Raw genomic sequence first — 18,299 nt, 5'->3', positions numbered from 1 at the left:
CGTGTTCACTATATGAAATACAAAGGACCTAATTGTAAATAGATGTGGCAATCCACTTTTTCAGAGTGTAAGGTTTATTAAATTAATTATTAACGGAAATTTCCCTTTCCCTTTTAGCTGCTGGCTGTCGGTCTACGAACCCGTGGTGTGGTGGCTAGTGGGTCCAATTGCGGGCATGTCCGTGGTCAACCTGCTCATCCTGTTCGTCTCCGTCAAGGCAGCCTTCACCCTGAAGGACCACGTCCTTGGATTCGGTAACTTGCGAACCCTCCTCTGGCTTTCGGTGGTGTCGCTCCCCTTGATGGGCGTCATGTGGGTCCTGGCCGTGCTGGCCGCATCGGAGCACTCCCAGCTGCTGAGCCTGCTGCTCTCCGGCGTGGTGCTCCTCCACGCGCTCTTTTGCCTCATCGGCTACTGCATCATCAACAAGCGGGTGAGGGAGAATCTCCAGCGCACCTGCCTGCGTTGCATGGGTCGCAAGGTGCCGCTCCTGGACTCCTCCATGGTGGTCAGCAACAGCTCCCACAATGTGAATGGAGCGGCGAGGCCGAGCAACTTCCTGGCAGGTGGCTATGATACCACAACAAGGAGAAATATAGGAATCAGCGCAAGTAGCACCACTTCGAGGAGTACGGCCAAGACGAGCTCGAGTCCTTATAGCGATGGCCAGCTAAGGCAGACCTCCACATCCACCTCGAACTACAATTCAGCCAGCGATGCCCCCAGTTTCTTGCGGGGATTCGAGTCCTCCACCACTGGAAGGAGTAGGGGTGGCGAGGAGAAGCCATCGCGACGCCAGAGGAAGGATTCGGACTCCGGCTCCGAAACAGACGGCAGATCTCTAGAGCTAGCAAGCAGTCACTCCAGCGATGACGATGAATCCCGTACAGCTCGATCCTCTGGAACACATCGCAGTACGGCCGTGAGCTCGACTCCCGCCTATTTGCCCAACATCACGGAGCACGTGCAGGCCACCACTCCGCCGGAACTGAACGTGGTCCAGAGTCCCCAGCTCTTCCCGAGTGTCAGCAAACCGGTCTACGCACCCCGTTGGTCCAGTCAGCTGCCGGATGCCTATCTGCAGTCGCCTCCGAACATTGGACGCTGGTCCCAGGACACGGGATCGGATAACGAACATGTCCATGGGCAGGCCAAGATGACCATCTCGCCGAATCCTCTGCCCAATCCCGATCTCACGGATACCAGTTACCTGCAACAGCATCACAATAAAATCAATATGCCTCCTTCGATCCTGGAGAACATCCGAGATGCTCGCGATGGCTACGAGGACAGTCTGTACGGCAGGAGAGGAGAATATTCGGATAAGTACGGCTCCTACAAGCCACCCAGTCACTATGGCAGCGAGAAGGATTACCCCGGCGGAGGAAGTGGATCCCAGACCATTGGTCACATGCGGAGTTTCCACCCGGATGCCGCCTATCTGAGTGACAATATATACGACAAGCAGCGAACGCTGGGAAGTGGCTACTTGGGTGCCAAGTCGGAGTCGCCCTACCTCTCTAAAGATCGGATTACACCGGATATCTATGGATCCCGGGATGGTCACTATAGCCTCAAGAGGCAGCCAGCTTATGCCACGGATTCCCTGCATTCGGTACATTCCCTGCTGAAGAACGATTACCACCAGCAGCAACAGCAACAGCAGCAGCAGCAGCAACATCAGCAGCAGCAACACCATTTGCAGGACAGACTGTCCGAGGGCTCGGATAAGAATGGCTACCATTTTCCCTACACCGCCGAGGAGGACCACCTGCCCGCCAGGAAGCTGAGCCACACCCAGCCGCCCTCGCTCCACGGATCCCAGCTTATGCAGCCTCCTGGCCTGGGGCTGGTCAACGATGTGAACAATCCGGGATTAATTGCCAGGCATCCCTTGAACGGAGGTTCCCGACACAGTTCCAGAGCCTCCTCGCCGCCTTCAAGTATGGTGGCTCCCATGCAGCCCCTGGGACCACTGACCAGCATCACGGACACTGAGTAAGTTGAGCAAAGATCTGGTAGAAAGTTCCTCCACTTAGTATGTCACAGAAGTCTACCGGTATAAGGTTTCGGATACCCAATTTTCCTAACTTAGTTCTTAAACCTCCAGACAAAACTGAAGAGCTTATAGTCTAATGACTCTTGCATACCTTTCAACAAACTTACCGAATTTGTTTTTAAAAAGTCATGAAGTAATACATTTATTGATTCTATTAAGTTGAAACATAATAATTTTATAAATAAAATGTATTAAACAAATTTAATCAAAAGATAATGTTTAAAAGACACGCTATGGTTTGCCATGACTGTTTTGAATGAGTGTAGTCAGTTAGTCAAATCTAAAAGGCCTTATGACACTTGCTTGGTTTTTGACAAGCTGACTGAAGATATTTTAAAAAGTTATTACAACCTTAACATGATTCAATATGTAAGTTCATAAAAATGTATTCTAGGTTGTCATGACTTTTCAAAAAGTCAAATTTCAAGCAAGTGTCATAAGGCCTTAACCAAGACTCATATGACCTTAACTCTAACACCATATTTAACATTCGGTTTCGGGAGATTTCTGTGACATGCCTCTTTTTGTTTGCCTTTCCTTTCGGTTTTGGATTTAGATTTGGTTTTGGTTTCGGTTTCGTTGTGGTCCTGGTGACCAGTTAATGCTTCTTGTGCTCCATGTGCAGCCCATCCTGTCTGTTTCGTTTCGTTTCGTTTCTTCCGTTGGCCTAGATGATTCGTTTTGGTTCGAGGGAACTCCTGTTCGCTCTCCATTTTTGATTCCAGCAATTAATCTGTGGTCCTTTGTTTCTGATTCTCTTTTCTTTATGGCATTCGAATCAACAACTACAATGACATAAACCCTTTGTACCATTCGACTTTTCCCACAACAATTGAAACTGAAAACAATGCAAATGAATATGGTACAAACTCCCTTACACACACACACACACACACACTTACTGCACGCTTATACACACATACATACACCCCCACACACATTCACATACATTTGCTATACGTGTACATGTCCATATCCTTTCAGCTGGTCCTGGGAACGTTTGAAGCAAATCTAATTTGACTATCTTTCACTTCTATTCTCTCCAATACCGTGCTTTCGCTCTCTCCCTCTCTCTCTTTCTCTCTCTCGTTTGCTCTTTGGAAACTGAACCCTAACACACACAAACGCATACCGCAAACACACACACTTATAACCGAAAAAAAAACACCATCTGCAAAATGAAATTCGACGTAATGCAAAATACTATGGCGGCATTGTATCCATCCAAAAAACCCAAAAACCCAACCAAATCAAACAACATCAACAACCACACTACAACCAACTACAACTACAACTACAATAACTACAACAACTACAACTACAGCTCAGAGGTAAACCACAAGTAAAATGCATTTTCAAATCGCACATCACATTTCCCATTTTCCCACTTTTCATCATCGTCTTCGTTTACGTTTTTTCTGTTCGATTTCCGTAGCTAAAGTGTGCATAAAACTGATTCGATTCAATTCGACTTGAGCTCTTTAACTAATTCCAAAGTGCACCAGTTTCAATTTGATTTGACCAATTGAATGTAAATATGAGACATTGATTTATGTATTATTATTTTTGCCGCCCCTGAATGTCTGTTTATTAGTTTGATTAATCGAATCTGTTGGATTTCTCACTTTCTAATTTGTAAACCGGATGGTCGAACGACGTGCTGCATTTAATTGGAACGTGTAATATTGACATTTATTAATTCCCATCTAACAACTGTAAACATCGATCCATCAATCCATTCCCACACATTCACCCGCTACAAGAACAGACCTTATATATACAATACAACCTGAACATCTCCACAGTTCGACATTATTTGGCTGCATCGCAGGCAACAGAGGCAACAATATCCCTGGTCGCTAACAATATGGTATACTTATAAAGAGTAAAAGGGATAAGTTCCCAAAACTTAGTTAGCCCCTCAGTTAGTCTTAGTTAACAAAAAGCTATTCAATAAATTCAATCGGAGTGACAAAGTGAAATAGCAAAAGATCAAATCTCTAGATTTATGTCATAACTTGCCTCAAAACAGAGTTCCCTTTAGTTAGTTTATACCATTACCTCTTATTAAATATGAATTGGAAGGTAGTAGGTATTCGTAATATATTTTGATGACATGAATCCGAATCTGGCTTTGAAAATGTAAGGTCTAAACATCTTGTTTTAATTTACTTTGTTAGGGAATTCCTTTATTATTAACAAATCTCACATATTGATACTAACTTTTCCAGGCCAGATTCGAATTTATCACATTTCAATTAACTAAGAACACCTATTCACATACCAAAATAATTGAATAACTAAAGACCCAGCAATATTGACGCCCAATAATGTTTATGATTTACCGAAAAAACTATCAGAATAACCTGTCAAATTAACTTGCCTCTGGTCCAATAAACTTAACCACATTTAAACACCTCACAAACACAGCCACAAAACAACTCAAATACTAACGCACTGACACACACACGCACACGTGGATTTATGTTTATTTTTTGTACTTTGATAATTCAGTTGCATAAATTATGTTTTTGCCTGAACTAACCAACTTTATTCATTTAACACGTACACGCATGCAATTTAAGAGACTGCCTGGCATGCCACAAATTGAAACTTATCAAAGTGTTGCAAGTGAAGCACGTAAATTAGTGTAGAGTAGCGGGAAATAAAGCATAGAACGATAAGTATGTATATATATATGTACATACCTGCAGCATAAGCCGATTGCAGCACCACTAATGGCAATTTTCTGTCGCAAACAGGCGGAATATTGATGATGACGAAACCACAGTGTGACGACTGACCCAGCAGCAACAAAGGCAGCAGCAGCAGCAACAGTTGAGGCTGCAGCAGAAGCAGCAGCAGCAGCACCTGCAACACCTGCAACAATTGCAGCAGCAACGCACCAAACAGCAACAGCAAACGCAATACTTTGCCACCATTAGACGCAAGCCGCAGTACAGGATTCACACGAAGGACTGAGGTCCTTTGTCGTCGACATCCGTAGCATAGTTTGCGGGGCACCTGCCATAGGTCCATCATCCATTCAAAACCTTGTACATACCACGCACCCACTTAATTTTACGTAAACACAGCTTAGTACACCCACAATTGATGGGCATAAATATTTATACGATCCCCTAGCATTTACATAATTTAAAGCGCCAGTTGCATTTCGTTTGGCATCGCATAATTTCGCATGTGCATTATGCACATCTATAGGCACACGGAAATACTCAGCTTTAGCCCTGTGTATGTATTATAACATTATAACATATAATTATGTATTTAAACAAGAGTCAGACTGATTTTATGCATTTTACGTTCTGCTATCTACACTTAAGCCCCACTCGAAACATTCAGAGAGCATTTAGGTCCAATTACCCTAGGTTCGATATGGGTTCGGAATGCGACATTAGCTAGAGCAAACTGCGAGTAAACAAAGTCTATAAGGTAGGAGAACATTGTGTGTGCCTCGAGCTTATTATGCCAAATTAGTTGAAGTCCATGGGGGAACTTGTAAATGAAAAATAATCTGCGCAAGGTTTGCAATTCATTTGCCTAGCATCCGCACACGTTGCCATTTAGTTTTGGAGTTAGTTTTAATCGATAGCACCTACTATCCCTACCAATGTTGCGAATGTACCATACAGAAATCTAAATATATACGCCAGCAAGTAAAATAAATTCAGGACACCCGCACGTATTTATGGGAAATATGAATATAATTAAAGACACAAGCGCAACAGCAATATATATACTCGAATACATATATCTGTCTATAATATCGGAATCCTGGCTGAAAGCAGCTCGCTCAACAGTTTGATCCCCGACCCAGCAATAGCCACTCGTGTCCCTGAAAAACTGTGTACAATCTATAAATAATTCATAGGCGGAACTTACTGCATTTGAACTCCACTCAACTGCCACTCATAAGCTATGGATTGCGCTTGAATGTGGCACACAGTATATGATATTTATGTGAATTGACTTATTTAATTGTAAATTATACAAGTATATCAATATGAATAAAATGTGTAAAGTATATGGAGCAAAAATAAAAAGCAAACGTGTTTTTCAATTTCTAAGGCCAATCAGCTGGTAAGATATGTAAGTAAGTAAGAAACTGAATAGTTTATAAGGCTCCTTCTCATAACTTTTAATGTTAGGACCTTCATAAATTCAAATAAAGTGAGTTTCAGATTTTAAATAGCTCCATAGTTTTATAAAGATCTCCATATGATTTAATTTTAAAATTCCAATGTAGCCCCTTGTTTATAGATTGTTTTGAATAGAATTTTTACCAATGTTTTCCCCCTAAGAAAGCCACAAAAATACATTCTTTGTTTTACCATACACCTTTTGCATATATTTTATTATGGGAATACAATAATTTCAATACCATTATGTGTATATTATGTATATATGTGTGTATCTGTATATCTATGTTATTATCCTCATAAGTACGGGTATATGCAGATGTGTGTTAGTGTTTAAAAACCATCATTGAATAATATATATTGAATTATTTTATTTTCGACGTTCTGGTACACATTGCCTAGTTGAATTTCTCTGGTTGCAATTCAAATGGAATACAAATAATGCCATTGTGTTTGGAATTGGAATTGTTTTCATAGGGTTTACAAATATTTGGTTTAGCTGAGTACACAATGCAATAATCAATATGCTAAGTATTGGTTTAAATGACAACAATGTAGCGCAAAAATTTTATTTGCGTTATGCCTATGCACGAATTCATCAACAATTGTTACTCGTTTACATTTCTTTTATTTGCTTTGATTTTACTCCGGTCTAGTTTTGGTTTCTTGTTTTTATCATATTTATAGTTTTAGTTTAGGATTGGATTATTTAATTGGGGCTTGACTAAAAGCGAATCCACACGAGAATATAAAGACAAATACTTGAAGGAGTGGCTATGCAAGTTGTATGATTAATTATTTTACAAAACAGTTCGAATGCCAAAAAGACCAATCAGCGACCTGCGTCGCTGGCTTAAGGCATTTTCGTATAGAATCATTATCTCCCTTAACTTCCCCGAATCTCAAATAGCAAATACCATATCGCGAGTCCCAAATCCCAGTTTCCTTCCCCACTTTTCCTCTCTGGCACTTGGCAACTCGTTGTGCTTTTCGTGTGAATTTTCCTGGCATTTTCCTGGGTGTGCAAGTTTGGTTTTCCTTTTCGTTTTGTCTTCGTTTTTGGGTATTTATAATACAGCGATATGCCTTTAATTTAACCGTAATTCAAGTGAAACTCTGCTTGTACACATATTTAACATTAACGAGCATTGGCAAATACATATAATATAATATATATTCAGTTACATATTCAGATTCAGCAGTTTTAGACCCCAAAGTCAAAGTCCTTGTACCCGCTTCTAATTTTCGTTCAAATTTAGTCACGGCAGCGGTTTGTTGTGTTGTTTTTTGTGTCTTTCAAGCGTTAACAAAGGAAAGCCTTGTATAGTACTCATATACCATATGGTATGGTATACAGGTAGAAAAGTGGGTGGTGGTGTGTGTGCTTATAAAAGGGGGTCTTCGGGAGGGTCTGGCAAATTAAATGCACCGATCTCTCAGCTGGCTCGGTGGGTTCAAGTAACTCGCAATCCGGATTCAGTTCGCAACAGTCTCGAGGGGGGGAAATCAAAAAGTGGGCGGTGAAAATCAAGCTGGGTTGCCTGACCTCGAGCGGTAGAGGGTTAGGGGGTATCTGGATCTGATCTCCTGCGGGTTATTGTCACTCTGGCCCTCGGAAGGTGTTCTTTATGGGGTTTCCGGGAAACAGATAACTGCGATTACCTATGCAACTCTGGGTCTGGGTTAGTACTCTATGCGATACATGTATATTTGATGTATATATTTCTTTTATCATTTGCAACACATTAAAATTTTCCATTTCACTACATAAATACATACGTACATAATAATAATAATCATAATATTTAATAATAACGGCCTACCACTCAGCCGGTATATTTGTGTTTGCTAGAATGCTCCAAGCCAGGGATTTTGTGGGTATAACTATATCCGTTTCCGGTGTGTTTGTGTTTTCAGTGCTCTTTGCTTGTGTCTTAGTGGTGTGTTGTGTATCCATACATATACATGGGTGTGTGGGGGGTTAGGTGTACTATATAGTTAGTTGTCTGTTCGATTTCACCGATTCGCTAGCTTTGTGCGTTTCGTCAAGCATCTCAAACTGTACAGTTTAGCCAGCGTATTTACATGTGGATGTGGAGAACGGTTCGAAATACTCGTGCTGACTGACCTCCTGACCTCTTGACCCCCTGCCTTCTCCCCTCCGGGGGGGGTCAAATCAAATCGAATGACTTTCATCAGCACTCGGGGTGCACGCTTAATTAGTGCCGAATCACCGTCAAATCGGACTTTCGTTAAATTCTTTGCTCTTTTTCAATTTCTCGACCTTGATCTATCAACTTGAATGGACATTCAACTCAATATTCACACACTCAACAAATGTTCTTGCCACGCCGCGGCCAGCCAATTAAATTACAGGTTACAAATTACCAATTACAAATTACAAGTTACAAATTACAATTCAAACATCGGATTAAATAACATTTGACATTTACACTGAGGCGAGCGAACGCAAAGGATATACATACACATATCGATACAAACAAAGCCCCCGAAAGGGGGTGGTGCATGCCCATATCATCATCATTATCTCTTCATCGGTATCCGAACCGTCGTCGTCGGCTTACTGAAGGATTAGTTGCAATCCCCGGTTCAATGCTGACTAATTAGCTAGTTTTCAAATTCTGTTGTCTATGGTTGTTACGGATGTGGTTTCTCTGTGGTGCTGCTCTCCCATCCTGTCCTCCAATAGGGATTCTATCGGAACTCTAACAGTTGCAGTTGGCATTGGGCGTGCCCTGCGGCTGATCCGTCAGCCGCTGGCCCTTCTGGCCACCACCCACTAACGTCGGATCCGCGTCCAGGCTCTCGGACATCTTGTCGCAGATGATGTCCACCAAGCGCTCGAAAACAGCCTGAAAGTGGGAACATTTATCCGGAAATCTGAGTTCCCTTAACCCTATCCTACTCACCTTGACGTTCACGTTCTCCTTGGCGGACGTCTCGAAGAATTCCACACCCAGTTGATCGGCCAACTGGCGACCACGTTCGAAGCTGATAACCCGCTGATCCTCCATGTCGCACTTGTTGCCCACCAGGATCACCTGGGCATTATCCCACGAATAGGTTTTGATCTGTGTTACCCTTTGGTTTAGCAGAGAGAAGAGAGTGTTATGAGAAGGGACACCAGTTTTTTGTACAAAACTTACCAATCCTGCACCGAGTTGAAACTGTCCTCGTTGGTAACGTCGTACATCAGGATGAAGCCCATCGCTCCACGGTAGTAGGCTGTGGTGATGGTACGGTACCGCTCCTGGCCAGCCGTGTCCTAAAACAGCAATTATATTAAAGAAGTTACTAAGATACCTCTAAGATACATGTATTTCAAGTGTAATCTTTTATCCAGGAAACGATAATAAAAGCTTTTTTAAAGTAAGTTAAGTATAAATCTAAAAAATCTATTAAACCTTGATCGCTAGACTCTTATATTAAAGCTTATAACTAACATTAATTTATTTTTCGATATATTTAAAATGTTCTTATATATCAAGCTCATGAGAAGCCCTTATTGATAATATAATATGTAAATATTTTACATATATAATATTATATATTATATATATTATATTATTATAAATATATTTTCATAAAAAGTATTTCAGGCTAATACTAACTGATAGATCATCAATTTAGGCTTGATTTCTACGCCCTATTAATTTCCTAGCAAGTGTTTTACCCAACTCAATCTTCTAGGTCGTTATAACAAATTAATTACATCTTAGTGAATCAATCCCCCACACACTTTACCAAGTTAAACAATAAACAGTAAGAACAGTCCCCACAGAATTCTCTTAATTGATTATGCTCTCTTAATTGATGACTCAAAAAACAAGACTGGTATCGCACATCAAGGACTCTCGAGAGGGCGCTCACCTGCGCCTTCAGCCGTGGGATGCCCAATCAATAAATCAATGTCTCAGCTTTCCGGTTTAATGCTCTACGCCGGATGATTCATTCGCCCCCACAAAACTAATCGAGGTCAAACAAGTTCTGCACATCTCAAAGTTTAACCCATAAAAGTTGGCAGCACATTGTACGACCCGAATGTAAGACCGACAATATATTATATTGTTTGCACTCACCCAGATCTGGAGCTTAACGCGCTTGTCGTGCCGAAAGACGGTCTTCACCTTGAAGTCAATGCCCACCGTGGAGACGAAGGCGGATGTGAAGCTATCGTCGGCGTACCGGAAGAGGAAGCTGGTCTTGCCCACGCTGGAGTTGCCGATGATGAGCAGCTTGAACATGTAGTCGAAGTTCTGGTCGGCGGCATCCTTCTGCCACTTGGGGTCCCCACCACTCGCCATTATATCTGTTTAGAGCGGTGCTGCAAGGAGTGGATACAGTTGTGGATTGGATTAGATTCGATCGGGATTACAGATAGTTTCTATATCGATGAAACTAAATGGGTTCTATAGAACATTATAATGTTAATTTAATGACCTCTCTATGGATTATACTTTCATATCATATCATATCATATCATATCATACCATTTCATATCATATCATATCATTTCATATCATATCATATAATTTCATATCATATCATATTATATTATATCATATCATATTTATTATAATGGTTTTAAGAGTCTTAGATTGATATAAATTTAAATATTAAACATGGGAATTAAAATCTTCTTAACTTCATCGGACTCATTCAAAAACGTTGGTTCTTTATCATATTCCATCTAAACTGTAAATCATGCTTAAAGATTGAATCTTAAGATCTCTCTCACCACACAAAAATATGTAATACTAAATATCGGAAAGGATAAACAACCCACCAAAAAAAGTTAAAAAGGAAGGATTTCTGGAACTGATCCAAATAGCACCCCAGACTTCTCTGTCACCTTGTTCATAAGACAGTAGTTTGTATCGGGACTCATTCACATAAACACATTCCCAAAAGGAACAGTCATACCCCTACGACTCAGAGAGCAAAGGATAAATTACTTGGAAATCTAAAGAAGCTAAGAGTTGTGTTTTCAAGTTGTTTTCTTTTAGCACGTTTCTGCTCTTGCGGATTCCTTTTACCTCGCATTCGATACACCCTATGAAAGACCGGATCTGCTAGCCACAAAATGTTCGACACCTCGTTGGGAACTGTCTTGAGTCTGATGGCGCAGTTAATTTGCCTGATAGTCGGACAGGTCCTGGTGCAGATAGTCCAGCATCCTTTGATCACCACGGGACTCTGCTTGCTGGCAGGATTCGCCTATCACGCGGATCAGGAGTCACTTAAGGAGGCCTATCAGCGGGTGCTCCTTTGGATGAGGCTGCCCCTGCGATTGGGAAACATCTATAGCCCCTGTTCCAGCTTGCCACCTTCAGGATATGGCTACGACATGGACCATGGACCACACACCTGGCTGGCCAAGGAGGAGGTGACCTGCTTCCAGAGTCCAGTCAACATCGATGAGAGCCACATCCAGCGCTTGGCCATTCGGGAGCTGCTCAACTGGAACCACTATGATGATTTGCCGGCCAGCATTCAGCTGGAGAACACGGGTCAGACGCTGATCCTTCGGGCCCAGTTCCATGGGAATGCACCCACCATCAGCGGAGCAGATCTCCTGGCCAGCTACACCTTTTTAGAGATCCGTTTCCACTGGGGATGGTGCAACAGCGAGGGATCCGAGCACACCATCAATCATCGCAAGTTCCCCCTGGAGATGCAGGTGATGCACCGCGCAGGTTCGGGGACTCCCAGGAGCTGCACCAGCAGCTATGACCTCCTGATGATCGGCTACGTTTTCGAGCTTTCCGCCCACAATCCCTTCCTGGATCCCCTGGTGCAGAACTTGCGATTGGTGCAGCAGCCGGGAAAGCGTGTGCAGATTCCCCCATTTCCCCTATCCTACTTGATGTATACATTTCGCACGGGATTCTACTCCTACGGCGGATCCCTGACCCATCCGCCCTGCTACCAGGGCACCGAGTGGTTCATCTTTCCCGAATCCCTGGCCATCAGCGACTTCCAGCTGCGTCACTTCCGTTTGCTCCTCGGTCCGGATGGCATCTCCCCCATAACCCGTAACTGCCGACCAGTGCAGACCATGGGCAACCGGGTGGTGAGCTTGAACTGCTTCTGTCCCTATGATGCCGTCCAACTGGCCAGGATGCATGTGGAGCTGTGCCAGCAGCAGGCGCAGGAGTTGCACGAGGAGGAGCGCCTGGAACAGGAGCAAGTGCAGCAAATAGAGAGGGAGCTGGAGCGGGAAAGGGAGCTTGAAAGGCAGAGGTTGGAGCGGGAGCGAGAGGCGGCCGCCCTCGCTGCCTCCGAGGATGAGGGTCAGCTGGTGGAAACCATCGATACCACCACCATAATCACCAGCAGCAGCAACACTAGCATCTGCATGACCACGATGATGCGCAAGGATTCGCCCCGGGAGCAGGAGCAGCCTCCCCAGATGCCCGCTCCCAATCCCAGCCAGAGTTCCCTTCGCAATCCCGGCATGATGATCTTCAGCAGTGGCAACGAATCGAAGACCAAGTGTGGCCTTCAGCTGGACATCCCCGAGGAGCTGATGATGCGGGATAACAGGGGAGCTGGAATGGGAATGGGCATGGGAATGGGTACCCAGAATGGCTGCAAGTCGGATGCCATGTGCGGCGTGGGCGATGGCGTCAACATTGGGGTACGCATCGAGCTGGTTGACTAGGATTACACCCACATTACCAACCATTTTTGTCATCCATAGACACTCCATTTGTGGTCCAAGCTGCACGCCGAGCTGGTGGGCAAGGATGGAGGACATGGCGCACCGGTCAAGGCCAACTGGGGGCCAAGTGCTGCTCTCTGTGTGCCCGGAACCAATTGAATAGCGTGCGCGTGCATTAAACAAGTTGCGTTTATATTTTCTGAAGCATAGCCCCCGAGTTCCCTTGACTTTTAACCCAAGCAGGGGAAACCCACTTGATTATCCCTGTCACGTCACTGGTTAAACTCAAAGGGAAACTGCCGGACGGCCTTGAAAACTTTCAGCCTTGGCTTGGCCAAGTGACAACAGTCTCGGCTTACAGTTTGCCTTTCGGGATGGTTGGTTGTCTGGTTGGTTGGTTGCCTTGTTTTCCATATGCAAGGCAGCGACATTGTGTCGATAATTTGTGTATATAACCATGGCTCCTGCTTCCGTTTCCGCTCATCCTTGTTTCCCCAGTTCATACCCCCACATCCCTCCCAGAATCAAAAGTTGCGCAGCGGCAAAATGCTGTCAGATTGCTGATGAACGACTTGGTGAAAAAGGACCGAGTGCGCGCGTCATCGTCAAGGATTTTGCTGGCAAAAGGACAGGCTTCGCTCCTGTCAAGCCTCTTCAGACCCAGAAATATCCTGTAGGGGCCCAGAAAACCAGGGGTAGGGAAAGGGGGGTTCTCCAAACGGCAGACGACTCTTATCAGAGGCGGTGTGTGGAAATGTTTTTATCTGCTCTGCTGCGTGTAATTATCGATTTTTTCTGTTGTTTTCCCCTCTGCGTGGGGGTGGCTGTCAGCCCCCCAATTTCCCCGCCCCCTTTACTGCTCTTTCATGTTTCAAATTTCCAATGATTAGGCAGCTGTTCAGCGGACAGCAGCTGCGGGCTGTTTCCATTATTGATAAGAAACCCAATATTGGTTCAGAGCCTAAACTCAATCCCGGCTCTAATGGCTTTTGTTGGCCACGTTTAGGTCTATAGGTTGGAGATCCACTGATTTGAATTGAAGTTTAATGAGTAAGGATTGGGTTTTTGGCTAAAATATCAATGCTATTATGTGCTAAGTTGATATCAGGCATTGCTTTTTTATATATTCCATATATATTAGGCAATTTCTAGTAAAATATATATTTAGTTCGGTCTTAAATAAGACATTTGGAAGTCTTTAGTAAATAGAAATACCCTTCTTTCATATAACAGATTTAAACCATATGTATCTATTGTAAACAAGATAATAACCCGTATTCCGCATGTCAATAAAGTAATTCGCATTGTTACACATATAACATGGAGCTTCTAACAAATTGGGATACTGTTTTTCAGAATACGAAGCTAAAATTAGTGTATAAGTTGTATCATTTTAATATAAACAGCTTTAGAGGTAATATTCTGTGATTAAAACCTGGAGTAGCCCCCTAATCCCCACCTTTGGTCACCCTTGTCGTATACTTAATCTGTCAAATGCACTCACTCTGTCTTGAGGTTGCTGCGGTTGCTGTTGCTATTGCTGCTGCTGCAGATGTTGCTGCTGCGGATGTTGCAGTTGCTGCTGTTTCAGTTGCTGCTGCAGATCCTGCTGCCACAAGAATATCCTTCTGCTGGCGCTGTGCTGTGTGTGTGTGGGTGAGGGGTCCGCAGTGTTGTTGCTCGCACATACACACAAATCGATAACGGCAGCTCCTTTAGCTGGGGGAGAAGGAAAAGGACTCGACTCAGCCTTGGCACTGGACTCACATACGCCGCGATTCCGTGTCGATGAATTCGATTCGCTTCGATTCGATTTGTTTACGGTTACCCAATCAATTATTCACACGCCCGCGACCCACTCGTCCACTCCTGTGGCCAGGATTAAGGATTCCTCTGGCTGCACTGGCTCAATTATTCAGCAAGTGATGTATGCAACGCACCAACGGTATTTTTACCTTTTCGCTGCGACACGTCGACACCAAAGGACACACAATTTTTCCTTCGCTCTCAGGCGGCGAATTGACTGCTGCTGCGGCGAAAACGGGCCAGTTTTGTATACGTTTTCATAATTCAACTGTGGCAACTGTTTCAACCTGGCTGACTGACCAACTGGCTGGCTGAATGGATGACTGGATGGCCGAACGACTGGCTGCTGCCCACACAATTTCCCTGCTGCTGCTGCTGCTTTTCCTGCTGCTGAAAATCGATGGGTCTGCGTGTGTGGGCGTAGCTTTTGCGGCGAATTCGGGGGAGCTTTCCATTCATGCGCCAGACATGCGCACTCCATTTTCGGGAGCACTTTGCAACACTGGCAAGGCGCTTGCCTTTTTAAATCCTTACTGGGCGCCAAAACTATATTTCACTAGGGATCTTATGACCCTTAATTTATAACGTATTACTTACTTCTTTTCTCGACCATGGCACAAAAAGTTATCACGACAATTTTGTGTCTTAACTTACAGATTATATATCTTAATTGGTACAAGTTTCTTATCCCTTACCGTCCCGAACTGGTAGATTTTGCAAATGCTAATTTAACTTGTGTTGAAAATATAAACGCGATTTTTCTCGAAACATTGTTTTTGAAATCGGCAATAATCGCACAATATTTTGAAAAGTTCTTAAATTTTTTTTAAATAATTGCGAATGTCATTAGTTCTTTTATAATCCTTCTACTTACAATCAAACAGAATACTCTTTTAAAGCGGTGAAATATCATAATTAATTTATCTTCTGTTTTTGGTTTTCAATATTGTTGCTATGTTATTATCACGACTGCTTAAACTAGGCCTTTTGTCTTCTACCTGTGTTTGCACACACTTTACAAATAGACTGGCGCAAACCTATCTAATAGAACCCCATTTCTAAATAAAGTATACAAAGAAACTTTCCAAAGCTATTTCCAGCCTTGCCAACAAAAGTGATTAAAAGCAGCTCAGATTCGGTGGTAGACTTTACCTATAAATAAAGCCACAAGTCTGAACAATACTTCAGTACAGTGAGTGATAGACAGACCCAAAAATGCTATCCCAATTCGAACTCGCCTTTGTTTTTGTGGCCCTTCTTGCTGCTGCTTATGCAATAGATATTGCATCGCTCACAGGCTTCGAAGACTTAGAAATATAAAGCCCCAAAGGAGATGGAAGAAGATTCGGAGAGCAGTTAAGAAAGGTGCCAAGAAAAGTCAAAAGGTGGCACCATCGGCAGGGGCAAATACTATATTAAGGACCCTTGGGAAAAAGTGTATATAGAAAGTTAAATGCCGCAATAAAATGGTCAGCAAATAAAAGAAATGGTTTTATAAAAAGTAAATAGTTGTTTCTATACGTATATGACATTTACTGATGAGTTGCCTTAATCAGAAAGCCTTTTTTAAACTTTGTGACCAAACGCTAGTCGAAACCTTGAGGCCTGGTATCAGTTTATGGACCAGTAAATAAGCAAATGAAATCAGGGTTCAAAGATTCAGAGTATAACGAGTTTAATGACCAACAATTAACAACGAGTTTACCACCTACAGTTTGCTGTTTCCGGCCAGCAGATCGCGCACCAAACCCACTGCGTACTTGGCCGTTCCGGGAGCGGTAGTTACGCCATAGCCACCATGTCCATAGTTGTGGACGATCTTAAGGCGCCTGCCCTCTGAATTCGAGATAAGCTCCGGTTCCACCCGAACCACCGAGCGGTGTGGACGCAGACCCACGCATTCCCGAACGATCTCCGCCTTCCGGAGACTGGGCAGCAGGTCGTAGCACCGCTCCCGAATGGCCATGCTGTCGTACTTGCACCACTCCGTGTTGTAGCTGTCGAACTGGCGGCATCCTCCCAAAGTCACCGTTTCGAATCCGGGCAGAACGTAGGTATCGTAGTCGCCGTAGAAGGCTGTCTTCACCCAGGGAGCCCGGACCTTGAGCACCTGTCCACGGATGGGAACCAGGTGCTGGTCGCCGCACAGCTCCTTGGCTCCCATTCCAGTGCAATTAAGAAGTACGTCGAAGTTCTGCGGCAACTCGAAGAAGTTCTTCACATGCTGACGCAACACCTCGCCTCCGTTCTCCAGGAATCTACGGGAATTTGGTGTATAGTTACGGTATAGGGGTCACGAGCTCTGTTTCTCAAGGTTTTGTTCGATGGGGCTTTGGTAGTCTTACCAGGTTTTTATCTTAAAGATATTATCATCATTGTCATAATCACAGTATTATACCAGATTTGTCTATATCAAGACGATATATAAATCCGAATCGAACAAAACCTTCAGACATATCAGACCCACTCACTTTTTGGTGGCATATGGCAGGAAGAGTCGACTCTCCGTGAGGCAGGTGGTAAAGAAGGATCCGTACTTCCAGCCGCCGTGGCACAGCTTGAGTTCCTCCTCCGTGGCTCTCCGGTAAACGGGTAGTAGCTTCTCAATAAAGTGGTTCTAAGGTAACAAACAGAAAGTTAATCGAATTAAGCTTGATGCGATAAGAATCGCAGATAGAGGCCTGCCCGGCAACACACATACCCGTACGATATTGGGTGAGGTGCGGGAGTAAATGTAGCCGGACAATTGGCAAACGCCCGCCAAAGGAGCCTCCTTGGAGCGACGCATTTCATCCCAGTAGTTAAAGGCATCCGTCATCCATTGTCTGGAAAGAAAAGAAACCCGCTGATTACTCTATAACTAGGGGTTCATCTCAAATAGATGCTCACTGCGTAATTTCTTGGGTGGGGCCCATGAAGCTGGTTCCCGGACGAAAGATCCCAGCCGCCACATAGCTAACCGTATCCTCGTTAAAACGATCCGCAATCACGGAGATCCTAGCAGTGGGAAACTCCTTCTGGAGTTCCAGGGCGGCCGTGAGACCGATAATACCGCTTCCCAAGACTCCGAAATGCATTCTGGATCCACTTTGCGCTGATTGACCAATTCCGATGGAAAGCTGTTTGGTACTGAGAGCGGCAACCTGCAGCGCGTGTTCTTAAAGGTACTTGTGGAGATAGTAGCTGCACCTTATCAGCCCCCTATCAAATCCGCTCTCCATCGCGCCCCCAGAGATGATAAACTTTACTACTCCTTATCGAAGGTGCAATATACGCTCGTTTACATTGTTTTTATTATGATCTGGTACAGTGTTCAATGATTAGAACGAATTTCAAACAGTGTGAACGTTTACTGAACGTATATGTACCTAAAAAGAAAAATAAAATTAATAATCTATTTAAAATGTTTTTTTCATAAAATCAAAAATGTAGAAGATAACGGGTTTTAAGAACAATGCTTCTTAATGATGTTCACATATCAAGTAATTAATAAAACAAAATCATAAAATTTTAGTTTTGCAATTAAAGTGTTTTTAACATTTAAAAAATTCTGCTAAACGGGTAACCACTGTACATTGACACTGCTCAG

At 43.6% G+C, this 18,299-nt stretch overlaps 4 protein-coding genes across 8 annotated transcripts in view; 2 read left to right on the top strand and 2 right to left on the bottom strand.

Moving 5' to 3' along the window:
• The window catches only part of LOC119550081 (protocadherin-like wing polarity protein stan), a 55,163-nt gene extending 49,084 nt beyond the window's left edge, over positions 1–6,079 (top strand). Inside the window, exons 5-8 of one of the 3 annotated variants that reach the window (XM_037858550.1) lie at positions 118–1,998; positions 3,384–3,390; positions 3,865–3,929; positions 4,822–6,079. In XM_037858550.1, coding sequence (XP_037714478.1) covers positions 118–1,998; positions 3,384–3,390; positions 3,865–3,929; positions 4,822–4,855 — 1,987 coding nt within the window. In that variant the 3' untranslated portion in view covers positions 4,856–6,079. Of the gene's footprint in view, positions 1–117; positions 1,999–3,043; positions 3,362–3,383; positions 3,391–3,864; positions 3,930–4,821 lie in introns of those variants that run through there. The other 2 variants (XM_037858551.1, XM_037858552.1) reach the window with 2 other exon arrangements.
• A 322-nt stretch (positions 6,080–6,401) lies between these two features.
• On the bottom strand, positions 6,402–15,098 carry LOC119550456 (ras-related protein Rab-3). 2 transcript variants are annotated; one of them, XM_037859138.1, is made up of 6 exons: positions 14,860–15,098; positions 14,409–14,623; positions 10,320–10,564; positions 9,387–9,505; positions 9,150–9,321; positions 6,402–9,092 (listed from the first exon to the last, which is right to left on the bottom strand). In XM_037859138.1, exons 3-6 carry the CDS (start codon positions 10,542–10,544, stop codon positions 8,946–8,948), a joined length of 663 nt encoding a protein of 220 aa, XP_037715066.1. In that variant the 5' UTR covers positions 10,545–10,564; positions 14,409–14,623; positions 14,860–15,098; the 3' UTR covers positions 6,402–8,945. The 2 variants fall into 2 exon arrangements, with proteins under 2 accessions (XP_037715066.1, XP_037715065.1); XM_037859137.1 differs by having other exon boundaries at positions 14,409–15,098.
• On the top strand, positions 11,108–13,113 carry LOC119550455. Of its 2 annotated transcripts, XM_037859135.1 has the most exons (2): positions 11,108–12,880; positions 12,944–13,113. In XM_037859135.1, exons 1-2 carry the CDS (start codon positions 11,324–11,326, stop codon positions 13,061–13,063), a joined length of 1,677 nt encoding a protein of 558 aa, XP_037715063.1. In that variant the 5' UTR covers positions 11,108–11,323; the 3' UTR covers positions 13,064–13,113. The 2 variants fall into 2 exon arrangements, with proteins under 2 accessions (XP_037715063.1, XP_037715064.1); XM_037859136.1 differs by having other exon boundaries at positions 11,108–13,072.
• Positions 15,099–16,360: 1,262 nt separating the features above from the next.
• Positions 16,361–18,006, bottom strand: LOC119549323 (D-aspartate oxidase). Its single transcript, XM_037857299.1, has 4 exons — positions 17,600–18,006; positions 17,412–17,535; positions 17,182–17,327; positions 16,361–16,968 (listed from the first exon to the last, which is right to left on the bottom strand). Exons 1-4 carry the CDS (start codon positions 17,785–17,787, stop codon positions 16,419–16,421), a joined length of 1,008 nt encoding a protein of 335 aa, XP_037713227.1. The 5' UTR covers positions 17,788–18,006; the 3' UTR covers positions 16,361–16,418.
• Positions 18,007–18,299: the final 293 nt, after the last annotated feature.

The sequence above is a fragment of the Drosophila subpulchrella genome, chromosome 2R (assembly GCF_014743375.2).
Source record: "Drosophila subpulchrella strain 33 F10 #4 breed RU33 chromosome 2R, RU_Dsub_v1.1 Primary Assembly, whole genome shotgun sequence".
NCBI classification, from domain to species: Eukaryota; Metazoa; Arthropoda; class Insecta; order Diptera; family Drosophilidae; genus Drosophila; species Drosophila subpulchrella.
This window is presented reverse-complemented; position numbering and strand designations above follow the sequence as displayed.

Bases quoted from the DNA above. Each gene is read 5' to 3' on its own strand.
- LOC119550456 (XM_037859137.1), bottom strand. From the start codon at position 10,544: ATGGCGAGTGGTGGGGACCCCAAGTGGCAGAAGGATGCCGCCGACCAG. The intron at 9,506-10,319 runs GTGAGTGCAAAC...TTGCTGTTTTAG, and splicing joins GCGTTAAGCTCCAGATCTGG to GACACGGCTGGCCAGGAGCG. The intron at 9,093-9,149 runs GTGAGTAGGATA...TCCCACTTTCAG, and splicing joins AGGAGAACGTGAACGTCAAG to GCTGTTTTCGAGCGCTTGGT.
- LOC119550455 (XM_037859135.1), top strand. From the start codon at position 11,324: ATGTTCGACACCTCGTTGGGAACTGTCTTGAGTCTGATGGCGCAGTTA. The intron at 12,881-12,943 runs GTACGCATCGAG...TGTCATCCATAG, and splicing joins GCGATGGCGTCAACATTGGG to ACACTCCATTTGTGGTCCAA.
- LOC119549323 (XM_037857299.1), bottom strand. From the start codon at position 17,787: ATGCATTTCGGAGTCTTGGGAAGCGGTATTATCGGTCTCACGGCCGCC. The intron at 17,328-17,411 runs GTATGTGTGTTG...TTGTTACCTTAG, and splicing joins CCTCACCCAATATCGTACGG to AACCACTTTATTGAGAAGCT. The intron at 16,969-17,181 runs GTGAGTGGGTCT...AAATTCCCGTAG, and splicing joins CTGCCATATGCCACCAAAAA to ATTCCTGGAGAACGGAGGCG.